Source organism: Dipodomys merriami, unplaced genomic scaffold (genome assembly GCF_024711535.1).
Source record: "Dipodomys merriami isolate MVZ:Mamm:240054 unplaced genomic scaffold, mDipMer1.0.p SCAF_188, whole genome shotgun sequence".
NCBI lineage: Eukaryota > Metazoa > Chordata > Mammalia > Rodentia > Heteromyidae > Dipodomys > Dipodomys merriami.
The window spans coordinates 1,512,414-1,538,108 of NW_027203248.1; the positions used below are offsets into that span (position 1 = coordinate 1,512,414).

Here is a 25,695-nt window from a genome sequence, read left to right on the forward strand (position 1 = left end):
ACAACTTAAACAAAAAACAAAGTTGAACTAAATTTATTCTTTCACCCTTTGTCTACATTGAAAATCATTAGCAATTATTCATATTAGTTAAAGAATTCCCACCAATATATTTTTGTAGATATAGAATCTTTAAGTTCACTTCTCCCAGCTCCATCCTTTCGTAAAGAATATATAATTGAAACTGGAGAAGTTGCCTCTGTGTTAGTAAAAGAAGGCAGCAATCTATCTTGGAGGATTTAAATGAAACATAGCTTACATTTCAATAAATTTAATCTAGTATGTGTTGTGCGGTACTGGGATTGCATAGTTTAAAATCTTTTAGAACTGGCAGCTCTAACACAGACATCAAATTATTTTGGCGTATGAGATTGCAACTAGGAAGAAACACACACACACACACACACACAGACAATCTTAGTTTGGAGGAGCTTTAAAGGTCAAGTCAACTGACAAAATAGGAAAGGAATGAGGACTTGAGGGCAGGGACATGCAAAAGAGATTTGAGTGCTTCATCCAGGTGGAGACCCTACAGTTTGGCAGAGACTTCTTATTTGAAGAAATACAGCAAACATCAGTTTGGAGTTCTCTTTTTGGATGATGAGAGGAATGTCAGTTTAATACCTCCCCCCTCCTGCCCAGCCCCTCCACACCTGCGGAGCTTCTTTGACACTGCTTGGACTCTATTTGCCCTCCAGGAGGCTGCTATTCCCCTGGGCCCGAATAACTAGCAGTGACGGGTGTGCAGAGGGGTGGCCACAGTCTGTTAATCCCATTTCCTCCTGCTGTAGTCTTGGCTAGGGAGTGGTTCTCCAAGGACTTCGAGTATTTTTCTGTGCTTGGGGACCGGCGTTCACTTGGCCAAGTGCATTGTTTGTTCCAGGCAGTCTCGGTTAGTGCTTCAGCGTAGACGTTTATTTAGCGTTTTGTCGTCTCGGGGCTGCGTGTCCTCTCTTGTTGCTGCGTTCTCTCCACGCCCTTCCCGGTTTCCTGTTAGCCAAAGGGGATCGCTCTTTCTAAATGAAAAGTTCTCAGAGCCCCAGTTGAACCTCCCGGAAAATGCTCGTCTCTTCCGTGTGCGCTCTATGAGGGTGGGGGTGAGCCAGGAACTAGACACCGAGGGGAGAGCTGAAGACCCCCCGAAGTCCTAGGCCAAGGAGGGAGAGGTATGATTCTCACGGTGGGGTGAGTGTGCGTGCGTGTGCGTGAGTGTGGGCTGTCATAAGACAAACCACAGGCGCAGCTCCAGGCAGTCTCTTGGGCAAAGGGACTTTTATTCCTCTGGAACCCCGCAACAAGGCCCAAGTGTCTCTGGAGGGATCTGAGTTCATGGAGGCGGCCGTTCCGGAGGAAGCTCCAGGTTCTCCTCTCTACTCCGTGGGCCTTTGGTGCTCCTGCTGCCCAGAACCAAGGGAGAGGAGGACAACCATTACCTGCCCTAAATAAGGGGGTTGTCTGCAGATTTCCCCCAGCCTCACCCCCAGGACCCCAGGAGGAGGGAGAGGAGGAGGTGGTAGTCATCCGCATCTCGATGTCAGTCAGTTCCATCCTCGCCCCCTCCCCTGGTGGTTTTCTAGTCAGTTACCCTAGAACATCCTCCAAGGCTGAATGCGCAGGGGTCCCACTTGGGCAAGGCTTTGCGCCCCCTTCCCCCGGGATCTCTCTCTGGGATGACCCTTCCCATCGCAGAGAGGGGGAGGACCGGGGGAGCGGAAGATGGCGGCTGAGGCTGGGTGCGGGGGTTCGGGGACCCGCGAGTGCCGAATCCGCCCGCTGACGTCCGCTGCCGCCCCCCTCCGGGCGGTGCTGTATCTCCGCAGGGGTCGGAGTCGGACCGGATGGCCGGGGCTGGCAGCCAGCACCACCCTCCAGGCGCTGCCGGAGGAACCGCCGCCGCCGCCGCCACCGCCGGGACCCCCGGTGCGGTGGTCCACCCCGCCGCGGCCTCCGCGGGACCGGGAGAGGACTCGTCGGACAGCGAAGCGGAGCAAGAGGGTCCCCAGAAACTGATCCGTAAGGTGTCCACCTCCGGGCAGATCCGGACCAAGGTGAGGCGGCAGGGAGGGGAGCAGGGGGCGGTGATGGGGTGGGCAGGGGGATGGGGGCGGCAGGGGATGGGGCATGGCCTGGGCGCCCGGAGCGCACGGGAGCGTTCTGGGGTACAGAGGGAGAGGTCCAGAGGAGCTGGAGGGCGTGGCCTGGGTAGAGGGCGTGGCCTAACGGGGCGTGGCCTGCCTTGGGGGCGGGGCCAGATCCCCAGGACTCAGGCCTGGGGGCGGGAAGGTTTAATTCTGGCTAGATCACGGAGGGTGGGTTGAGGGGCGCTCTCTGGTAGAGGCGGGGAGCAGGGAGCCAGCCACCTGCTGTGTGGAGCGTGGGAAAAAGCCGAGGTGCCATTACGAGTTTTCACTTGAACTGAAAAGGAATGCTTAGCTTTTTTGCGTCTCTGCCCGGCTGCCCGGGTTCACTTGCACACGTTCAGTAGCGTGTGCAGGCCTGTCCATCATCTCTGCAGCGAGCCTTCCCTTCCCCGTCGCGGGGGGGAGGGGGTGCTGCCTGCTCCTGGTCCAACCTGAGAGGCGCCGGCTGCCCAATCCCAGGCTACTCGGGTGGTGCCTGGTGCTTGTGGGTTAAGCGCACCCTGTGCTGCGAAGTGCAGAGTTGAGCAGACTGCACTGCCTGGTTGTTTGCAGTAGAAAAAAGGTTCCTCATCTGTGTTCTGTGGACATTCGGATGATGTGTTATTCTTGTGTTTGGCGCTTGTGCTGTCCGCCGGTGAGGTTGAGTCTTCATTTGATCATGAACAGGGCACAAAACGATGCCATGGATACTTGAGGGTTGTTTATTTTAACGTTCATATTAGTGTAAAAATCTTGAAGGCCAGAATCTGTTGCCAGTGGGGGCCTTTGATGAGGCATTTGGAAAGCGAACCAATGAATTCATTGGCTTCGAGTGCTTTCTTTTAAAAATCAGTTTGTGAAAGTTCATTCTACACATAGTTTCATGAGAATTGGTTCCCTAAAGTCCATGGACTCCAAGGAAATACTGTGTCTATATCCATATCTCTCTATAGATAGAGATACTGTATCTATGTGTAGATATAGATACATCTGTAGATTAATTCTCCCCCCCCCCACTTGTTTACTAAATTATGTAAGCATCCTAGGAATGGTCTGTAAGATTTACATACTAATGAGTCAAGTATTGCTTCAGTGCTCTTATTTGCTCAACTACTATAAAAATACTACTACTTTTAAAATAAAGACTCTGTTTTTGAGTTGTATAACATTTATAATAAATTGAGAATTTGGAATTTAGTGTGTTTGTAGGAGATTAAGGCTAAACAAGATGGGAACTTTCTCAGTAGTGCTTTTAACATTCGAAATCTTAGTTTAAAAATCATGAAGAAAGGTTAATAGTGACCCAAATGGCAGATTACCAAAAAATAAAATAATTGTTAGCTAAGATATTGTGGGATAGGCATAGGGGGGATCTCTTAGAGGGAAAAACTGTTCAGACCCTATCTGAAAAACAAACTAGAGCAAAAAAGGTTGGCTATGTGATTCAAGTGACAAGCATGAGGTCCCGAGTTCAAATCCCAGTACTATCAAATAAAGTACTATTATATGTTTATATGAATACTTTTCAATGCATACTTTTATCAAGATTAGCTAGTAGAATTTATAGTGTTTGCAGTAAAAGTTAGAAATGCTTATAAATTGAGTAAATAAAGTCAAGTGACAAATTTATTGAGAGTATCACTAAACTTTATCAACTATGGTAAATAGCTTAGATTATACTCTTGTTTTTGTGTTATCTGTGGTTTCTGGTAAAACATATTAATGAAGTTTTACATTACCAAAAGTAAATGTTTTGTTTTGTTTAACTTGCTGATAAAAGTATTTATGATATTTTGCCATGATTATAGTTATTGATTATAGAGTGAAATGTTCTTTGGATTTCAAAAGGTGTATTGAATATCAGAAATTCTGCATATTATAACTTACTCATAATGTTAGGATTCATAGAAGCTTGTTAATATTTTAAAATATTAAACAATTATGATCAAGACCTCAACTTGATGAGATGTGATCCTCAACCTCAATTTCTCACTTCACACTTCCACAATACAGACTTTTATTTATTATTTTATTATTATTATTTTCTTCTTCTTCTTCTTCTTGTCAGTTCAGAGACTTGATCACAGTGTGCCTCACCTTGCAATCAACTTGATAGCTCATTGCTGGTATTCTTACCACTGAAGCCATACCTCCAGTGAGGCTTTTGCCTAGTTAATTGGAGATTGTGTCTAACAGACTTTTCTGCCTAGCTGGCTTCAAACTCTGATCCACTAGTTTTTAACCTCGTGAGTGGTTAGAGAGATGAGCCTTTGGGGTACCACTCACAATCCAGACTTTGATACATATCATGTACTTTATCTGTTATATCTCTTATCCTAACTGTTGCCATATTTTATTTTATTGTTGAGTGGCCAGAGGTCTCATGCTCAGTTTTAGACTTGAGTTGTTGGACTGTCACAAACCAAGTAGGGAAAACTATCCATTTCACTGACTTTTCATCTCTTGAGTCATCTCAGCCAAGGTCATGAAGCTGTGTGTGTCAAAATACCTGTTGATTTATTAACTGCTGACTTAATAACTGATTTATTTAACATATTCTTATAGTTAATTTTGAACAGCCACAAGTGAGTCTTTAAACTTTGGGAAATGTACCAAAACAGTGGGTGGAAAGATATTTGGAACTTTGTAACAGCAACCTGGTCTAAGACATCTCTTCTAGTCTAGTAGGAAGAGAATAATAATTTGCTAATTAGTATCTTAGTTTTAATTTAACATGGTATAAACTTCTGTACTTTACTGGTAAGGCAGTGTCTGAAAATAAGGATTTTTATTTTTCTCTGCTTTATGAGATGTAATCTTTGTAATGAAAACATCATTGTCATCATCATCATCATCATCATCATCATCATCATCATCATCATCATCATCATCTTACCATTTTACCATGAACTCTAGGTAGAGTAGACCAGGGAAGACTTCATCATTTTTCAAATTGTAGGTGGCAGCACATTAATAGGGCATGATTGTACATTTTCATGCATTTTTTTAAAATTTTATTTTATTTTATTTGTGAACATACTGTACAGAGGAGTTACAATTACATGGGCAGGATAATGCGTACATTTCTTACCAAGCATTGCAGCCTCCTCCTTTGTTTACCCTTCACATCCCTTCCCAGCCTCCCCCCTCCCCCCCAATCCCAATCCTTCTCCTTCCCCCCTTCCCCCCCTTCATGCATTTTTTAACTAAAACAATAAATAAAAAATATTGTTAAAATTCTTTTAGAACATTGGAACTGAATAATGATCCAAATATGATAAGAAACAGCACTATGGCTAGAAGTGGACTAAGAAATAAGGATAAGATGATATTTCCAGGGTTAATGTTCAGAAACTCAACATGGAGAGTGAGAATGGTCAGAGAAGAGCAGGAATCAAGTGGTTGGCTAGGGAAGTGGTTGGCTAGCTTTTCTATGAAGAACTAGGTAGTACATATTTTACGTGACCATAAGGTCGTTGTCAAAATTACTCAACTCTGAGAATCATGGAGGGAGCTGAAGGAAGGGTTGGGTGACATTGGTCACCAGGTCTAAAGTTTTGGTCAGACAGGGTAACATTGTCCTGGATAATAGATAAGTTCTATTATAAACTATATTGTGATGATTATAGTAGGTAATACTGTATTATACACTTAAATTGCTAAGAGAATAGATCTTAAATGTTCTTACCACAAATATTTTAAGGTAATGGATATATATGTTCAGAGTGACTGTATTCTAATTAAACTTTGTTTAAAAACACTAAGATTTAAATTTAATATAGTTTTCAGGCTTTAAAAATTATTCTTAAAATATTAATTTGTTTAAACAGAAAAAATTTTTATGTGTGTATGTTGGTACTGGGGCTTGAACTTGGTGCCTGAGGGCCATCCCTTAGCTTTTTTCCTCAAGTCTGTATTCTACCACTTGAGCCACAACTCCACTTCCAGTTTTTTTGTTGGTTAATTAGAGATAAAATTCTAGTGAACTTTCCTGCCCAAGCTAGCTTCAAACCCTGATTCTCATATCTCAGCCTGTTGAGTAGCTAGTATTTCAGAGGTGAGCCCCCAGCATCTAGGTTGGTAATTTTATTAACTTGGTGAACTCCCACAATGACTATGGTATGTGGGTTATACTTGGTGAGTACTGATCTCTATTCTCGCAGATGGAAGATTAGGTGTCTGCAACACTGCAAATTTAAGGCACTGTTAAATATAATCAGCATTTAAGGGACCAAATAAAGCTAAATTTCGATCCATTAAAAAAAAATCTCATCTTTGTAGGACATTTTATTTTTAGCTTGGTTTGCGTCTTTGCTTCCATTTTAATGTGAACTAAATATAGACTGGAAACTCTGACTCTCCGTACAGTAATATATGGTATAACAGCTTTCTTTCCATGTTGATCACAAGCTAAATATGATATCCCATTATTAAAGATAAGAGACATCATAAATAATTGACTAAACCTTTACAGATAGCTTAAGATGCATTATTTCAAAGTATCTAAATTTAGAAGGCTTTTCTCAGTTTAAGTGTGCATGTTTGCTGTCCTGGGGGAAGGGTAAAAGGTTATGCGGAACACTGTTGTAAACCACTCAGGGTCCTTTCTGTTTCCAGGGTGCTCTGTTGGACTTATATCACATTTGTTGGGCTTTACTTACTCAGGAAGCATGTTTATAAGCAAAGGTTTTAATTAAAGGGAGTTTGTTTTACATCTAAGAATAGACCTTTGGAAAAGACCTTAACATGTGGGTCCATTACGCTTTCCCTTGGCAAATTTGTTTAGTTTGGTTGCATATGGAGTGTTTTACTCTGTTGAGCCACTTGTAACACATTTGTATTTGATTGGGGTAAGTGGCTTAAAATGGCCAACAGCTATTGTTAATAGTTTTAATTTAGAATTCATTATACTTTGCTTCCATCTTACATAGCTATTCTTTTCTTTTTCTTGTTTTTTTTTTTAAGCTGGAACATAGGTGGGTAACAAAGTCCCCTCATGCTTTTAGTTATGAGGATGTTTAGAGAACTGTAAGGCTCTTGCTTTATACTGAGGAAATGTTAACTTTATTATGTGTGGAGCTGGCATCTTTAACTTCTCACAGACCCTTCTGAGTGCCAAGACTTTTTCAAAACACCAGAATGTAATTTAGTTTAATAAATTCCTTAAGCATAATTTTTTTAATATAACTTAATTTTTTTTCTGAACTATAAAAGCTTGTACAAGGGGGTTACAGTTTAACATCGTTTAACATACATCCCAGTGTCCAGTGCTTCCTTTTCGGTGCTTCCATCATTTTACCCCATCTCATCCATTCCCTCCCCCCTTACAGTATCCTACTTCCTTTATTACATATGTACACTGAGTAGTCTTGGTGTGTTTTTACCCTGTTCCCATTTTCATTCATCCAGTCCCCTCATCTAGCCTTCCCATTACAATCTCAGCTTCAGGTATTTATTTTGTTAAGCTACCAACTTTTTGAAAGGTTTATTATATAGAGATTCACTCCTGCATATACTATACTTTATACTAGACTGTGTATGTAAGCATATGCCTCTATTTGTGATTATTATATGTGAAGTTGTAGTTTGGGTCTTACATACACAAACACACACACACATACACACACACATATATGAAAGAAAAAATGCATCCTTTGTTTTTCTGGGCTTGGCTTCTCTCAGTATGATATTTTCCAGATCCAACCATTTCCCTGCAAATGAGAATTTCATTCTTCTTGATGGCTACATGAAGTCCCATTGTATATATGGACGTGCATATATATATATATATATATATATATATATATATATAGACACACATATATACATATATACATATCTATCTGTCTATTTATCTATCTATCTATCTATCTATCTATCAATCTATCTCATACTTTTTAAAATTCATTCTTCCATTGTGGGTTATCTGTGCTGTTTTTGTAACTTAGCTGTTGTGAACTGTGCTGCAGTGGGTATACAGGTGTCTGTTCTACGCAGATGTGTTTTTTTGGATAAGTGCCCAAGACTGGTATCACTGGATTATAGGGTAATTCTACTTTTAGTTTTTGTTTAGGAATTTCCATACTGCTTTCCATAGTTGCACTAGTTTACATTTCCACCGAAAACGTATTAGAATGCCTTTTTTTTTCTAGCATCTTACTCAAGTGTTTTTTCCTGTTAATATTCTTGATGATGGCCATTTAAGTATAATCAATGCATTCTTTTCAGATTTTTTTTTCTTTTAAAGAACTGGAGTGTTTCTGTGTTTTTACACTGGCTCCAAAGTCCTGATCTCAAACTGTCCTCCTGCTTCTGTTTCCTGAGTAGCTAGGACTACGTGAGTGCCATACTAAGCCCAGCTATTTCAGAAATGTAAAAGTACCTTCCTAGTTAGATTTCGCTATTTATAAAGCAGATGATTGTATTTAAAATCTTGTTTAAAATCTTAGCTAAAGTTATTTAAAATTTTCAAATGATAAAACTAAGCCCGAGAGCGAGATTTTTCTGTTGAATAAATGGCAGAGCTAGGCTTCAAAAGCAGGTCTTTTCCTACTATGTGGGCTCAGAGGATACAGTCAGTGGGCTCCATCCATATGCCTTTCCTTATTCATAGCTTGTTGGGCAGGGCTGCTTGAATCTGCAAGGTACAAGCATGTCTTCAGGCTGTGGTATCCTTGTAGCCTTTCTTCCCTTCTCTTCCTCCCGCCTCCCTCCTTCTTTCTGAGATTCCCCTTTTTCTCTCCCTCATATTTATTTCCTTCTCATTCCTGTCCCTGCCTTTACTAATTTGCTAAATCTGTGAGCATGTCTGCTATCCTGTTTTAGATTTCATAATGCCTTTTTGCATTTGAAACCTAGATTTTAAGCAACAAGCATAAGAATAGACATTTGAAGTCTGGATTCAGAATTTTAGCTGAAGCGTGTATGTTTTAATTAAGATGAATAAAACTCAATGAATCATTAAAAAATCTTCAGAAAGGCTAATTTAGAAAGAAATGCTTCTAGGTACAAAACCCTTCGAACAGGATTTCAAAGAAAATTGTTAGTTTCACTTCTGTAAGGCAAGGTGGTGTTTTTTAAAGGTCATGATATAACTTTAAAAAGAATTTTGTGAAGTAATTTTCCGTTTGACCTATTAAAACATATTTGAGGAAAAATGTGAGTAAAATTTATTTTTAACTAGCTAAGGAATGAAAGCAAAGTTTTCATTGGCCTGCTTTTCACTATCAGTGTTATTTAGAGAGGAAAACATGAAAGTGGCATACCTGAGAAGGCACACTCCTTGAGCTAATGCAGACTTCTTCAGTTCTTGAAAATTTGGTAATATTATGGTGTATATATATATATATATTTTTTTTTTGGGGGTGGTCCGGTTGTGGGGCCTGAACTCTAGGCCTGGGCGCTGTCCCTCAGCTCTTCAGCTCAAGGCTAGAGCTCTACCACTTGAGCCACAGCGCCACTTCCGGCTTTTTTTTTCTGCTTATGTGGTGCTGAGGAATCGAACCCAGGGCCTCAAGCATGCAAAGCAAGCGCTCTACCACTGAGCCACCTTCCCAGCCCAATATTATAGTATTTTATAAGTATGTAAGAATAGTTCTACAGTTTGTAAAGTACAGTTTGTAAAATACAGCATCAAAACTGGAATATTTTCCATCCCATGGATCTTCCTGTATGTCTTCCCTTTTATTCTCAGTTGTGACCCCTCATGCAAACATTTAAAAAAAATACTATATTTTAAACTCTGCTGCAGGTGCCAGGGATTGAACAGCAAGCCAAACAGACAAGAACTTCTGCTCTCAAAGAGCTCACATCTTAAAGCAAGGAGAATTTATGAATCATAAGCCTGGGCTATAAGAGGGTGGGAAGCCAATTGGAGTAAAGAAGGCACTGGGCTAGTGGGGTGGGTGGGTCAGGTTGCAAAGGAGGTCTCCCCTAGAAGGGGAAAAAGTCTTCTTAAGGTAGTGGGCCAGGTGGATCTTGGTGGAAAGAGCAATCTAAGCAGAAGGAATAACAGCTGCAAAGATGAGGTCACTGAGGCTGAAAGAATGGGGAAAGCAGAGAGAAAGTTGGAAATTAGTTAACTGAGTGGTAATAAAACAAAAGAGAAGAGTTCTAAAGCCTGGTTTCATGCCCGTATCCTCAGCTTGGTTGAGCTAGTGATGGGTTGCATTCTCAGCTCTGTCAAGTTCTGTTAGTTGACCCCAAACATATTGCTTCACGTGGCAGAGAATGCTCTGCTTATCCATACCTGTAGTTCCTGGCCCATCATTAGACTTCATTTGCCCTTTGAAGGTTGATCACCTGTTTAATACAGGTCAGAGTGATGTCCATCCCTTGGCCTCTAAAGCTGTTTGGGGATTCTCTATGCTGTCCCTTCTCTTACTTGCTAGCTAGGTGGTAGGCTATCCAGTGGGAGGATCTTGGATCCCCGAAGGATTGCCCACCCCCCCATCCCCTGCATGATCTACAGTAGATTATGACAAGAAAGGGAAAGAGACCTTTGTTGTGTTAGGCCTCTGAGATTTAGAAGCTGTTTGCTACAGCAGTTAACGTACTTTAACAATGTTTTTCATCTCTCTGAGCTGTGAATGTTTTATTTCTAAGAATGGGTAGTGATGATTATTAAAGAAACTCACATTATGCTTTTGTATTCTTATAGTTATCCTTCATTGGCTACTTAAAAGTCTTCATAAAAATACTTTTATTGAGAATTATTTTTATAATAAAAAAACTTGTTATTGTGAAATCCATACTATTCAGAAACCCATATGACAGGAGGTGGTCAAGATAGTTCCACTCTACTGGATGGGTATAGCTAGGGCCATCCTTGTTTCAAGAATAATGTATAGGGCTGGCAAGGTGGCTCAGTGGTAGAGTGCTTGCCTTGCATGCCTGATGCCCTGGGTTCGATTCCTCAGCACCACATAAGCAAAAAGAAAAAAGCCTGAAGTGGCCCTGTGGCTCAAGTGGTAGAGTGCTAGCCTTGAGCTGAAGAGCTGAGGGACAGCGCCCAGGCTCAGAGTTCAGGCCCCACGACCGGACCCCCCCCCCAAAAAAAAAAAGAAAAAAAGAATAATGTATATCACAGTGTCTTAAAAGAAAATACTTACATAAAATCAACTATACAGTGTGTAGGTAGGGATGGGAGGAAAAACTGGGAGAGAGCAAGGGAAGGGGTGACATTTTCTAAACAGAAATGTGCTCTGATTTCTGTAACTATAACCCCTCTGTATATCACCTTTATAATAACAATAAAAAAAGAAAATACTTTCGTAGAAGTGAGTGACCCCCTGTAGGTGGTAGTGGACGTAAGTGGCTGGGTTAGACTTTTGGGAACTTTAATGGCCAAAGCCTCTGTATTTTTTTTATTAATCTCCCCTAGATCCTTCATCTTCCTCGCGTCAACTCTTGTTCACCCCTCAGTCCACTGCCTTCTGGTTACAGGCCACCCATTACTTAATGCAGCTTCTTTTCAAAGCTTTCTTGGCAATAGAAAAAATTCCTACCAAGTATCTAGGTATAAGCCACTGGTGCTCTGCTAGAACTCATTTCTTAAGAATAAATAATACAAAAAAGAAAAAAAAAACAAAAAAAGGCTCTAAGAAAGGTAACTTTAAATATCAAAATTAGGGGAAGATGTGAGAGGAAAAAGGGTTGACAGCATCTAAGAAATAGAGTTGAGTGAAAAATAAGGAGAAACCATTTTAGCAATTCCATGATCAAGGGATCTTAGAAAAGACACTGCATGAAGTATGGATTGAACAAAAGCCATTCCTAGGAACTACTCCAACTCTGAGTGCTTCTTCCTTAGTTAACCTCATCAATTAGGTTCAACTACTGACTCTTAGCATGTACTCTTCTTGTTTTTGAAGGTGTGGACTACATTTCCTTCATCTTGAGATATCTGCCACAGGGCCTCTTGCCATCTCAGCCCAGGGTTCTCAAACTGAACAGATTTGTATACTCTTTGCCCCACTGGCTGCATTTGTCTCCATTATTTTATAGGAGTGGAAAACCTGTTTTCTGCCAAGGGCCATGTGAATATGTGTAGTACTTTTTGGGGCCATATAAAATTATCAATACCGTTAGACAGGCTATAGGCAGCTGACAAGAATGATGTCATGCACATGGTCTGTGAATTGGACGTTCCCCACCAGTGGCCTTGTAGTTGACCTTGACTCTCCATCTGGCTGGCCATCTTCCCTAGTACATTTGCTTTCAATAAGTAATTGCTCAGTGCCTGGTCTGGCTGGACAGAGGCAGGTACTGGGGGAAGGGGCAGTGTGCAAGACGTAATTGCTAATCTCATGGAGTCCATTCGTGTTTGTAGTCATTGAATTCCATTAGGTGTGTATTTTTATGTGTTAGTGCACATAATCCTCATCATAAAACTAGAAGAGTTCTTTTCCACACTTTAAATATGGGGAAACCAAGGCTTACACAAGTAAGTGCTTCAGGAACATAGCTATCAATTGAACTGCTTGAGGTCTAATTTAACATCAATGTATGTATGTATGTATGTATGTATGTATGTATGTATGTATGTATGTATGTATGTATGCATTTCTGTTACCAGAGTTTGTACTGACTCAGCTTGCTTGCTCACTGCTGGTGCTCTACCCCTTGAAACATGCCTCCAGCCCTTTGTTTTGCTGGTTACATTGAAGATAGAGTATCATGGACTTTTCTTCCTAAATTGGCTTTGATCTATGATCTTCCTCCAGTCCTCAGAGTCCTGTGTAGCTAGAATTATAGACATGCACTATAGATACCTGGCTCCAGATTTATTTTTATTAAAGACAAAATATGATACATGTTACATTTCCTATAAGCTCTTAGTTCTAGTGAAATAAAATTTATATATATTTTTAGCATGGATTGATGGGTCTTTTTTGATTTGATGTTAGACTACTTCTCTATTCAAACAGTATTTAGTTAGAACTATTCTAGGAGCAGGACTGGTTAAAAAAATGAGAATCCTACTGCTACAGAGGTTATACTCTGTTGAAAGGGAATCTGAAAAACAGATACAATGAAGGAAAATAGAGCAATGTCAAGGAAGAGTGTGATGGAATGCTGTGTGTGTGTGTGTGTGTGTGTGTGTGTGTGTGTGTGTGTGTGTGTGTGTGTGTGTAAAGTTTTTTGGTGGAGTTGACCCAGGACAGGACAAACTTTCTTGATGAGGTAATACTTCATCAGAAACCTTAGTGAAATGACTTGAGCTGTGCAGATACGTAAGCAGGCAGAGACAGTGCCATGGGTTTTCTGTCACTTGACACCCTCTGGCCAGTCATCCCAAGTTCTTCTCTGTCCCTAAGTAAGGCAGATGTATTCATATCCTCTACACGTTTGTACACAGTGTTCTGTTCACCTGAAATGTCCTTCTTCTCTGTCTGAATTACTCTCACATAATATTACTTTCTCACCTTCCACATTCTGTGTCTAGCCTAGGTGAGGTGTGGGTAGAGAGGAGAATGAGACCAGGAGAAGGCTAGTGGGTTTATTAATGTATGCAACAGGGTATTTTGTTCAGTTAAAGATGAGTTATAAATTTGACCTCAAGTTTCCTGGCAGCCAAAGCAGTGAGAGCCATTACAAATTATACTGTCCAAAAGCACCCATTGGATTTTACTGGGAAAAAGTACTTCAGCTTTCCTTGGAGGGACAAGTGTGTTCTGTTATAGGCTTTTCACACAGTGGGGGTGAGAAGTGAAGTTTTTCTTCCCAACATTTGCGTCACAGGACAAACTCTTTTATAGCATCCTCTCTTCCCAGTGCCTAGATCGAATGCAAACTTCAGCTTTGTGTTGGCTGATCCGTAGAGGATTTAAGAAAGGCATTTGTAGATATGGTGGATTCCAGGCCTAAAATCTGACTTGTTTGTGAAAGTTGGATAGATGACATGTATTACGCACAATACTTCCATGGAACAATATCTGCTGGAATACTTTCTCAATGTAGAGTCTCAGGTTGTCTTCTTTCTTCACTTATTCAGGTGCAGTTGGAAAGATAGGATTGAATGGTATATCCTTAGCTATTATGGAAGAAAAATAAAAGCTGATGTTTCTTGGTGACTGTTATAAGAAAATGTGATAAAGTCATCCTGCAATCAGGCATATTCTGTTTTGCTTTAGAGACAGGGTAGCCCAGGCTGACCTGGAATCCAACTATGTAGTCCACATTGTCCTTGACTTTGCAATCTTCCTGCTTCAGCCTCCTATGTGCTGGGATCACAGGTGTATACTACCATACCTTGCTATAATCAGGTTCTTAAAAAAAATAGGTTTGTAGAAGCCTGGCACTGGTGGCTTATGCCTATAATCCTAGCTACTCAGGAGGCTGACATCTGAGGAGTGCGATTTGAAGCCAGCGTGGGCAGAAATGTCCCTGTGAGATTTTTATCTCCAATTACCCATTCAACTGGAAGTGGCACTGTGGTTCAAGTAGTAGAGTACTAGCCTTGAGCACAAAAAGGCTCAGGGACAGCACCCAGGTCCTGAGTTTAAGCCCCACAACTGATAAAAACAGTAGGTTTGTAGAGCTTCACCAGTGTACCCAAGATTATTAAAAGGTGTGCACACTTTGGAATTATTGTGAAGTGTGTTGACCTTATGGGTCCCTGACGGATTCCTGGGGGCATTTGGAAAACCACTATGTGAGTCAGTGCATCTGGACTTCGTTTTGTGAAGAGAGCACCATGAAGTTATCTGGAGGAAGAACAGAACAAGGAGAAAAAAGAGCAATTGCAAAGGCCCTGAAGCAGACATATCTGATATACTCCCAAAGCATGGGGGAACATGGGGACAGCTGTAAGTAAGGTTAGTGAGGGGGTACTGAGTAGCAGGAAAAAGGTCATTGGGTGAGGTGGAACAGAAAGGCTGCTGTGAAAATTTCCTTGATGATTTAGTCCAGTGGTGAGCACATTATTTTTTATTTTTTATTTTTTATTCCAGTCGTGGGGTCTGAACTCTGGGCCTGGGCGCTGTCCCTCAGCTCTTCAGCTCAAGGCTAGCGCTCTACCACTTGAGCCATAGCACCACTTCTGGCTTTTTTTTCTGCTTATGTGGTGCTGAGGAATCAAACCCAGGGCCTCATGCATGCAAGGCAAGCGCTCTACCACTGAGCCACCTTCTCAGCCCCGGTGAGCACATTATTAACCCCTGGGTGCTAGTTGCTTCATCTTCATTTTAAAGGAATAAAATTGCTGTGCAATTTTTTAAAATAAGTTTTTTATTGTGGAAATACTGTACAGAGGTGTTACAATCACATGAGCAAGGTAATGAGTACATTTCTTATCAAGCATTGTTGCCTCCTCCTTTGTTTTTCCCCCTACCTTCCCTGCCCTCCCATCTCCCTGACTACACTCCCCACCCCCAGCCTAAATTGTAAAGTTCGTTTTTTTTTTTTTGTTGCAGTGGGTCAACCTGTATCCCTATTTAAACAATTTGTTTTTTCCCTTTCCCTCCTCAAATTATACTACTATTGAATACAGTGAAAACAGGGTTTATACCGTCGGGGAGGGACATACAAAGCAACAAAAAAATCATGTGGTACCTTATAAATACGTTAGAAACAATAGCAAGAAAGAAAAAACTACTTGTGTCTTTATCTTGGGGTTCATTTCGCGTAACATCATCTTATCTGACCTTTTCTGCTTGTCTCAGATATATACTAGTTATTGCAAATAAGGGAAACCATGGGACCTATGTTTCTTTGGGCCTGGCTTACTTCACTTAATATAATTTTTTCCAAGTCTTTCCGTTTCCTAACAGATGGGGCAATGTCATTCTTTCTGATGGAGGCATAGAATTCCATTGTGTATATATACCACATTTTCTTGATCTGTGCAATGTTTTTTAAACCTAGCATCTGTAAAAAAGCTAGCATCAAAAAAGAGAAGTAAAACCTAGCTGGAGTAAGGTCTGGGAGATCAAATGATTTAGTAAGAAGAGTAGAACATGTTTATGGGCTGAGAGGAACCATCCAGTTGAGTGGGAAGACTTGAAGGAGAAAAGAGAGAACATGGTTGCCAGACGGGCTGGCAGGAGGAGCTCTGTAGGAGGAGCAGGTCAGTGTGTCCATTGTTGTGGTGGATGCAGAGACAAGCACTCCTGCAGGTCTCTTCAGATGGTTTTGACTCAGTGGAAGAAGGAAACTGAGTCATGAGTGGGCAGCATGAAGGTTGGAGGAGAAGGTAAGTATTGAGACAGAGGAGAGGAGAAAAGGCTAGGAAGTACTTGAACCAAGGGTAGGGAGAAAGTGAATGGGCTCAAAAAGTGCAGGCTACATACCATGCTACATTCAGGGCACCTGTAAGCCTGGGGTTGGACCTTGCTCAGATGCATGGGTGAAGGGGAGATCTGGGCCTGTCACGGTGGCCAGTTGTCTAAGTAAGTCTGGCCAGACAAGAGGGGGCAGGAGGCCTACAATGAGGAGCCCTGGGCTCCATGCTGAGCTGGAGTCTGGTTCCAAAGGCCAAGCTATCATTTCTTCCAAAATACTTCCAAAACGTGAAAGAGATGAATGTTGACAAAGATGAAGCCAAAGAACAAAACCTTAATCATTTAAATTTAACAAAACAAGAAAGGAAACACTAATAAAATAAATTCTATAATAGTTTTAATTATTGTAAAATATGGTTTAGAGACACATTAATAGTGGATTTTTCTGGGAAAATCTCCAAGTCATGTATAGACAGCTGGGGGCAGGGAGTGGGGGCTTTAAAATACAAAGAATATTTTACTTAGAATAGGAAAAAGAAAGTTCCCCCAAAAGAAGTAAACCAGTTGAATTTGGAATTAAAAAAAAAAAACAAATAACAGGTATCTACATAACACTTAAAATACGTTAAGTAACTAATGTCAGACCTGGTTCAAGTTCTTCCTGGGCAATTTCAGTATCTCTGCGGGCCTAGTTGTTGTGAGGACTACAGCTAAACAGCATCCCCAGCTCATGGCTGGCACACAGGAAGGCTAGCATTAGCTGTAGGCTGGGGAATTGGAAGGGAGCAGCACGTTTCCAATATGGTACCTCTGGGCTAGTGGATGCCAGTGAGTGCTCATGAGCCTTCTGGTCACAGTGAAAGAATTTTCTTGTTGTTCTGCTTTTGGCCAGCCAAAATCCCTCCTTTTTTTGTAAACCTTTTTGTATGTTGGCCTTCCTTGAAAAGTAGACAGTTTTTTTTTTTTTTTTTTTTAAATCATAGCTCTTGTTAGGATTCCACAGTAGGAAGGGAGGAATGTTGAAGGAGCTCCAGCCTTTCCCTGGGATAAACATTTCTCCCTTATCATCATCCATTTATGTCATAATAGTTCTAAGTTACTACCTCTGCTTCTTAAAGAAGAAGCCACTTAGTTCCTTGGAACAGCTCCTTCTTTCTCAGTCCTCTAAGAGAGCGGACATAATGGTGGGACAAGGAAGAGTCATTGTGTGGGGTGTGTGAGGGGCTGTGCTACATACAGCAGCACAGCAGCCTGACTTCCATGTACATAGTGGGGTTTGGGGAATGGCGAAGGGAGAGGAAGAGAAGAGAGGGCTGAGGTGAGCTTATGTGAGAAATCCCCTAGAGAATATCCCAGGGAGGGGAGTAAGAGTGGGTGCATGGTGCTTGGGAGTGAATTAGAGAAATAAGCAGTGAAGTGTGATTTAAAGTCATCTTTGTGACCCTCACATTTACCTATAGGCTGATAATGTTTGCTTATAGGCTGACTTGTGTGTGTATGTGTGTGTGTGCGTGTGCGTGCCTGCTTGCTTAAGGGCTTGAACTCAGGGCCTGGGTGCTCGGCCTGAGCTTTCTTTTTACTCAAAGCTAGAGTCACAGTTCCACTTTTTTTTTTTTTTTGGTTGTTCATTAGCGGTAAGTGTCTCATAGAGTTTCCGGCTTGGCTGGCTTCAAACCACAATCTTCAGATCTCAGCTTCCTGAGTAGTTAGGATTATACGTGTGAGCCAGTCATGCCAAGCTGTTGTATTCTTTGATTAACCACTTATGTAGTACAACATGAGCATGTAATACATAGTATGTTAAAATGATGGAGCAGTAAAATACCATGTTTCTAACAGTTTTATTTGCAAGAACTGAGAAGTAGAATCAACTTAAATGTTCACGGATATTTGAATAAACAAAATGTAGTGCATAGAGAGGAAATTCTGACACATGCTACAGTGTGTATAAACTTTGAAGGCATTATGCAAAGTAAAGGAATCCAGTCATGAAAGGACAACTACTCTGTGAGTCAGCCCATGCGAGGACCTTAGAGTACTTACAGAGGCAGGGAGAATGCCCGTGGCAGGGGCTGGGGAGCCAGGGAAGAGGGTTCTTGGGGATGGGGACCAAGTTTCAGCTTTGTAAGATGAAACAGTTCCACGAATCTGGGTGTGATGGCAGCACAGGGTAGAAATGAAGTTCATGTCACTGAACTGTATATTTAAAAATGGTCAAGATGGATGGGTGCCGGTGGCTCATGCCTGTAATCCTAGCTACCCAGCAGGCTGAGATCTGAGGATCTGGGTTCAAACCAGCCTGGGCAGGAAAGTCTGTGAGACTTTTATCTGCAGTTAACCACCAGAAAGCCGAAAGTGGCACTGTGGCTCAAGTGGTAGAGTGCTCACCTTGAGCTGAAGAGGTAAAAGACAGTGCCCAAGTCCAGAGTTCAAGCCCTGCTACTGAAGAAAAAAAAAAGGTCAAATGGCTCATTTTAGGTTAGGTGTATTTTACCACAATTAAAAATAATTTCAAAGCAGGATTATAGGAATAGCCCCCTATATACTTAAATAGAATTGTCTTACCATTCCAATAGCAGAAACTGAATTAAGAAATACATAAAATAACCTGGGCACTGGTGACTCATTATGAGCCTAGCTACTCAGGAAGCTGAGATCTGAGGATCATCTGAGGATCTCATCTTCAGTTAACAATTAAAAAGCCGGAAGTGGAAGTGTTGATTAAGTGGTAGAATGCTAGCTTTGTGCCAAAAAGCTAAGGGACAGCACTCAGGCCCTAACTTCAAATCATGTACTCTCTCTCTCTCTCTCTCTCTCTCTCTCTCTCTCTCTCTCTCTCTCTGTTTCTCTCTCTCTCTCTCTCTCACACACACACACAAAAACAAAAGAAATATTCAAAATGGTGAAACTTTACTGTGAATCTGAAAGACTCAGTGAATGCTGTATATGTTGCCAAGTTAATCAGTAAATTTTATAAAATTAAATTTGTTGGGATTTTAGTTCATTTATTAATATAACCTAAAAGTTCATAAAGTAATATTTAGCTATATACTAAAAAAGGAGGAATAATGAAGCTGTCCTTTGCCAATCTTAACATAAAGCCACAAAAAAAACCAATTTGGCTTGGATATGAATAAAGACAAAGATCAATACAACAGAGTAACATTTAGAAATGCACACATGATAAAAATATGATATATCATACACACATATGATATGATTATGTATAATATATGGTATATAACTTTTGCCTCATGCTATTTCATACATATATGGTATGTATTACACACATGATAAACATGTATACTATATATGATATAGGTCAATTCATGTATATATCCTGTCTCTTCTCCTTTCTTCTCCCCTCTCTCCTTTCCCTCCCTCCCTCCCTCCCTCCCTCCCTCCCTGCTTTCCTTCCCTCCCTCCCTCCCTCCCTCCCTCCCTCCCTCCCTCCCTCCCTCCCTCCCTCCCTCCCTCCCTCCCTCCCTTCCTTCCTTCCTTCCTTCCTTCCTTCCTTCCTTCCTTCCTTCCTTCCTTCCTTCCTTCCTTCCTTCCTTCTTCTTTGGGAAGCTGAGATAGAAAGGATCATGATTTGACCAGTCTAGGCATATACACAAGACCCTTTCTCAAGCTATAGTTGGACATGATGGTGCATATCTGTCATCCCTGGTGGAAGACTTAAGATCAGGAGAATTGTGGTTCCAGGCCAGTTTGGGCAGAGAAATCCATGAATCTCCATCTCAATGGAAGAAGCTGGGCAAAGTAGCACATGCCTGTCATCCCAGTTACATCAGGAAGCCTAAAATAGACAGACTGAGGTTCGGGCGTAAACAAGGCATAACATGAGAACCTATCTTAAGGATATAGTACAAAAAAAAGGAGTGATGTCATGTGTCAGCATGTCAGTAAAACACCTACCTAAGTAGTGGGCCCTGAGTTAAACTCTATTACTGCCAAAAAGAAAAAAAAAAGCAAAGTCTAATCCCTGCCTTACACTGTTTACTATAGAATTTCTAGCTAGGTTAAAGGTCAACTTTATATTAAAGGAATTATGCTGTACTCATATAAAACCACTACTTAACCAAGTATATACAGTAGAAGGTCAGTAGGTATTAAGTAAGTGAAGAAATGAGAAAATGAATTATCCTGTTGGTGTGGAAGATTCCATGTAGTAGGAAGGGAGATTACACTACAGTATTCAGGCTCAGACTCTTTGTGTTACATGCATTTGCCCTCAAAAATCAAAAAAGATGTGGTGTAGGAGATGGGGAGAGAGATTTCTCACTGTATTACAGAATTGTAAGTGTTAAGTTTTTATTCCTCTTTGCTTATTTCTACTTTAACAGGTAGCATGTTTTTTTCCTAAGAAAAACTTTGTTCCTTTTTTTTTTTTTTAGTGATACTAGGGTGTGAACTCAGGGCCTAGTGCTTGTTGGACAGGCGCTCTTATCAGATGAGCCATTTCCCCAGCACTCTATTGCTTCAGATAAGATTTTTTTTTTTTTTGCCTCAGACTTCAATTTTCCTACCTATGCCTACTGAATAACTGAAGTTATAAGAATGGACAGGGAGTCTCATGGATTTTTTTGCCCAGGCTGGACTTGAACCACAATCCTCCCAATCTGTGCTGCACAATTTTCTGGGGTTACAGGCATGAACCACCATGCTTTATTGGAAAAAACTTTAGTTTAAAATTTGAGTGTATTATATTAGTTTTAATATAATGCAATTTTAATACAAAAAATGCAATTTCTTTTTTTTTTTTGTCGGTCATGGGGCTTGAACTCTGGGCCTGGGCGTTGTCCCCGCGCTCTTCAGCTCAAGGCGAGCGCTCTACCGCTTGAGCCACAGCGCCACTTCTGGTTTTCTAGTGGTTTATTGGACATACTCACAGAGTTTCCTGCCCAGGCTGGCTTTGAACCGCCATCCTCAGATCTCAGCCTCCTGAGTAGTAGCTAGGATTATAGGCGTGAGCCACCGGAACCCGGCCAAAAATGCAATTTCTAATACAACAATCAGTTCAAGAATTCAGACACCATTCAATTTGTATTCATAGTGCATTCAATAAATAGATTGCATAATTCTTCATATCTCCAGAGGTAGTTTAAAATATTTGTTGAAATCCTCAAAGGTAACTGATAGGTAGCTACCTACAAAAAATAATACATGGTATTATTTTCAGAGTTTTTATTAAAGGAATCCTACACTTTATAGTTTTTCTAAAAGTAAGAATAAGAAAATTATAGTTGTGATCGGTACTTACAAAGATAATATCTATTAAACTATTGTTGAAATACTAAAGATAAAAGTCTGCATAAACTAATTTTTCTTCTAAGTAATAATGATTAAATATTTATAATAAAATCAATAATCTATAAAAGGGGTTGAAGTTGGCCAGATATTTGTAGATAAAGTAATCTCACTTGCATGGGATCAGGTCTAAACAGTGCCACCAGGGCATTTAGCATTCATTGGTTTGGGTAGGGAGGAGTTGGCTGTGTCTGCCCATTTGAAATGGACTTGAGAAAGTAAGCATTAAATCAAAGCAAAGAGACTTATTCACATTGAAAAATGCATGGGGGAAAAAAAGCTAAATTCAGCCAAATGCTTAGTGGGCAGCTGTTCAGATGGTTTCAAGTTGACTTTTTCAAAGCCTTTTTTCCAAACCTGTCTGCACACAGGTGACTTGTAGGCCTTGAGTAGTTCCCTCACAGCTTTCAGGGAGCTTTTCCCATCCTTGCCAGTCCGTGTCACTGGGTCATTGATCATTGAGTTCCTGGTCCCTGCCTTAGGAACTGGCAGTTTGCTTCCTTTTTTTTTTTTTTAATAATTTTTTTCCCTTTTAATTTAATTTCTTTTATTTATTTTTTATGTGGTACTAAGGAATTGAACCCAGGGCTTCATGCATGCTAGGCCAACGCTCTACCACTAAGCCACATTCCCAGCCCAGTTTGCTTCCTTTTTATTTAATTATTAAAAAAATAAATTCTGAATGGAATCCTCCCCAATCGAAAGTAATAGTCTGACTTGTAAACCAAATGACTTACGTTTAGGCTGATCTATGTTTTCAATTTGTGTCTTTAACAAATTGAAATTAATTCTTAAGATTGATAGCTGGGCTCAGTTAGCACACACACCTGACAGCCCAGCTAATGTGGGAAGTGTAAATAAGAGAATAATGTTCCAGGTGAGCCTAATTCAGAAATAACCAGGACAAAAGGGGCTGGAGGTGTGGCTCATGTACCTATTAGCTTAGGAAGTACAAGGCTCTTAGTTTAAATTCCAGTTCCAGAAAGGAAGGGGAAGGGAGGAAGAAAAGAAAAGAAAAATTGATTTAAAGAGGCCCTTGGCTTCTAGTGTGGGCCCTGGTGGCTCATACCTGTAATCCTAGCAGCTTAGGAGGCTGAGAAAGCCAGGGACTCAAATTGTTAAAAAAAAAAAAAAAAAAGATAAGGTCAGGGACAGCTCCCAGGCCCTGAGTTCAAGCCCCAGGACTGTAAAACAAACAAGCAAGCAAAACAAAACCTATTAGGAAAAAAATACTTAGCAAATTATTATGTCTTAACAGAATATTACAAACTTATTTGACAATATGTACTTACTAGAAATGCTTTATAAAGAAAAATCATTGAAATTTATTTTGTCTTTAAAGACAAAGTGCACGACCTAGATCGCCAATGACATGTCTCATGTGGTAAGTTCTAGTGAAATGGTGTCTTCACTCCACCCTGGGTCAGAATCAGGCTCAGAGTTTGGGTAGTCTTTAGTGTAACTGCTGAGTTCAACACATTTTTAGTATCATTTCTCATGCAATAAAAGTACTATATAAATGAACTTTGTATTTTACACAGTTAATCCTTCATAACTATGCCTTTCTCATTTGCTAATTCTCCCCACTAAAATTCATTCATGACTTTAAAATGAATACAGTGCTTCCAGACATCCATGAACATGGATAAGGTAGTGAAAAAGGTGAGTTTCCTACTAGGATGAACCAGGTAACCCTTTGCTTGTGGCTCAGCAATCATTGTGGACATGGCCTTCATATATGTATGACCTCACACACAGGAAAACATGTAGATGGCATTACATGTGTTATGTCACACATGACACAGACTTATGATCACACCCATGACAGCTTGCACATGTACATGATCCCACACACTGATACCACATGCATGACAGCACACGATCCCACACATGATACAATACATGCAACCTCACACACATAACTTTTACCTAACCTCACATACTCATCTTTGCATGTATAACCACACATGACCTCACATACATGATAATACATGTCCTCACACACTTGATCATATACATCAGCATGTGCAGCACAACAGGCATGGTACCACATACCTGATCATACACATGAACACATGAACTTGACCATACACAAGACCACACACATACCACCATACACATGACTTTACACCACTGACCTCCATATATGACAGCACATGCATCACCACACTTACAACACTACACAGGTGATCTCACACATGACAGGTCACAAATGGCCTCACATATAACTTTACACACAGTACCTCACATGCATGACTTTGCACATATAACCTCATACACAAACCTCACATTACCTCACATGCATCACAACACACATGGCCTCATGTACATGTCCTCATTTGCATGATCTCATGTCTCCTCTGTTTTTGTGCTTCTTGTTGGTGAGTGTCTCTAGTTTAGCGTTAAAGTACATCTGATGTGTATTACAAGCTTTGTTCAGGCATGAGTTAGAGTTCTTTTAGTTCTGAGTTCAGTGTTAAATCAAATATATACTTCTTTTCTCAGAGAAGTATCTTTCAACAGGAACACATGTACAACAAGATTATGTATTGATTAACTGTGAAATGTGAGAGGGATGTGCAGGACATGAATCTTGCATTTCTAATGGGGGAATGCCTGCCTGCTGCTCCGTGTCTCCCGATTCAGTGATACATCCACATGATGGACTGCAGCGTGGACATTATGAGAACCAAACGTATGTAAAATAACTCCCAAGCAAGTTATTACTATTATCATTAAGGCCAATGTTTGAGTTGAAATCCATCGGTTCAGAACCCATGAAATCAGAATAGCCTTCCAATCACAATAATCTTCCAGTCACAATATAAACTAGCTTAAAGCTTATCTTTCAACACTTCAAAAAGAATTCTGATGACGAATCACAGAATTGCTCTATCTTCTTATAACAACTACTTTTTCTTTTTTTTTTATTGTGAAAATACTGTACAGAGGGGTTACAATTACATGGGCAGGATAACGAGTACATTTCTTATCAAGCATTGTAGCCTCCTCCTTTGTTTCCCCTTCCCATCCCTTTCCATACCCCCCATCCCCTCCCCAGCCCCTCCCCATCCTCCCCTTTGCGCCCCTATTCTCCCTCCAGCCCCCCCCACCCCCTCTCCCCCCACTAAAGTTGTAAAGTTCGTTTTCAACATAACGACTTGTCCATCTCATTGTTGCAATGGGTCCACCTGTATCCCTATTGAAACAATTTGAGCAACTACTTTTTCTTAACATTGAACACACATTTGGCTTTGAGGTAATCTGCTCATGTCATAGAAGAATGGATATTATCCCGGGAATAACCATAAAGGTTTGGGATGGCAAGTACTTCTCATGGTATTTGTGAACACTTACATTAGTTCCATTAGTTCCCAGTCATTGGCTTTAATTATTTAGTGCCATGACTGATCTAACAGTCAATAATACATATTTTGCTTCGAGACTGGAGATATTCTTAGAGACAGATTGATGTGGTTTACCTTTGTTTCTTCAGTATTTTTTTTCTTTTTGGTCAGGCATGGGGCTTAGACTCAGGACCTGGGTACAGTTCCTGAGCTTTTTTGTGCTCAAGGCTAGTACTCTAACACTTTGAACCATAGCTCCACTTGAGTGTTTTTAGGTGGCAGTTCGAGTTATGGGAGAGAAAGAAGGAAAGTGAGACACAGTTAAAAAAGAATTATACTCATTTATCCTCTGTATATCACCTCTACAATAACAGTAAAAATAAAATAATTAAAACTTAAAAAAAAAGACTCTTAGGGCCTTTCCTGCCTGGGCTGGTTTCGAATCAAGATCCTCAGATCTCAGCTTCCTAAAGGTATGAGCCAATTATTAGTATAATTTATTTCCTTTTCTCCAGCACAATGACCTATGACATTTCTACTTGCTGTGTTCACATAGATTCCAAAGATGCTTTTTTTCTTTTTAGAAAAAAAAAGAAGAGCTACATTTTGCTTCTTTGAGTTCATATTGCTTACACTTTATGTTACAAGAAAAACTTAGGATGTTTGCTTCTATGTTAGGTTCACATTACAACAGATAAC

At 40.6% G+C, this 25,695-nt stretch overlaps 1 protein-coding gene across 4 annotated transcripts in view; it reads left to right on the top strand.

The window, feature by feature from the left end:
• The window catches only part of Dgkh (diacylglycerol kinase eta), a 170,246-nt gene that overhangs the window by 7,736 nt on the left and 136,815 nt on the right, over positions 1-25,695 (top strand). For 3 of the 4 annotated variants that reach the window (XM_070026700.1, XM_070026703.1, XM_070026702.1), the window contains exon 2: positions 1,818-2,045. In XM_070026700.1, coding sequence (XP_069882801.1) covers positions 1,818-2,045 — 228 coding nt within the window. Of the gene's footprint in view, positions 1-1,020; positions 1,164-1,817; positions 2,046-25,695 lie in introns of those variants that run through there. The other variant, XM_070026701.1, reaches the window with a different exon arrangement.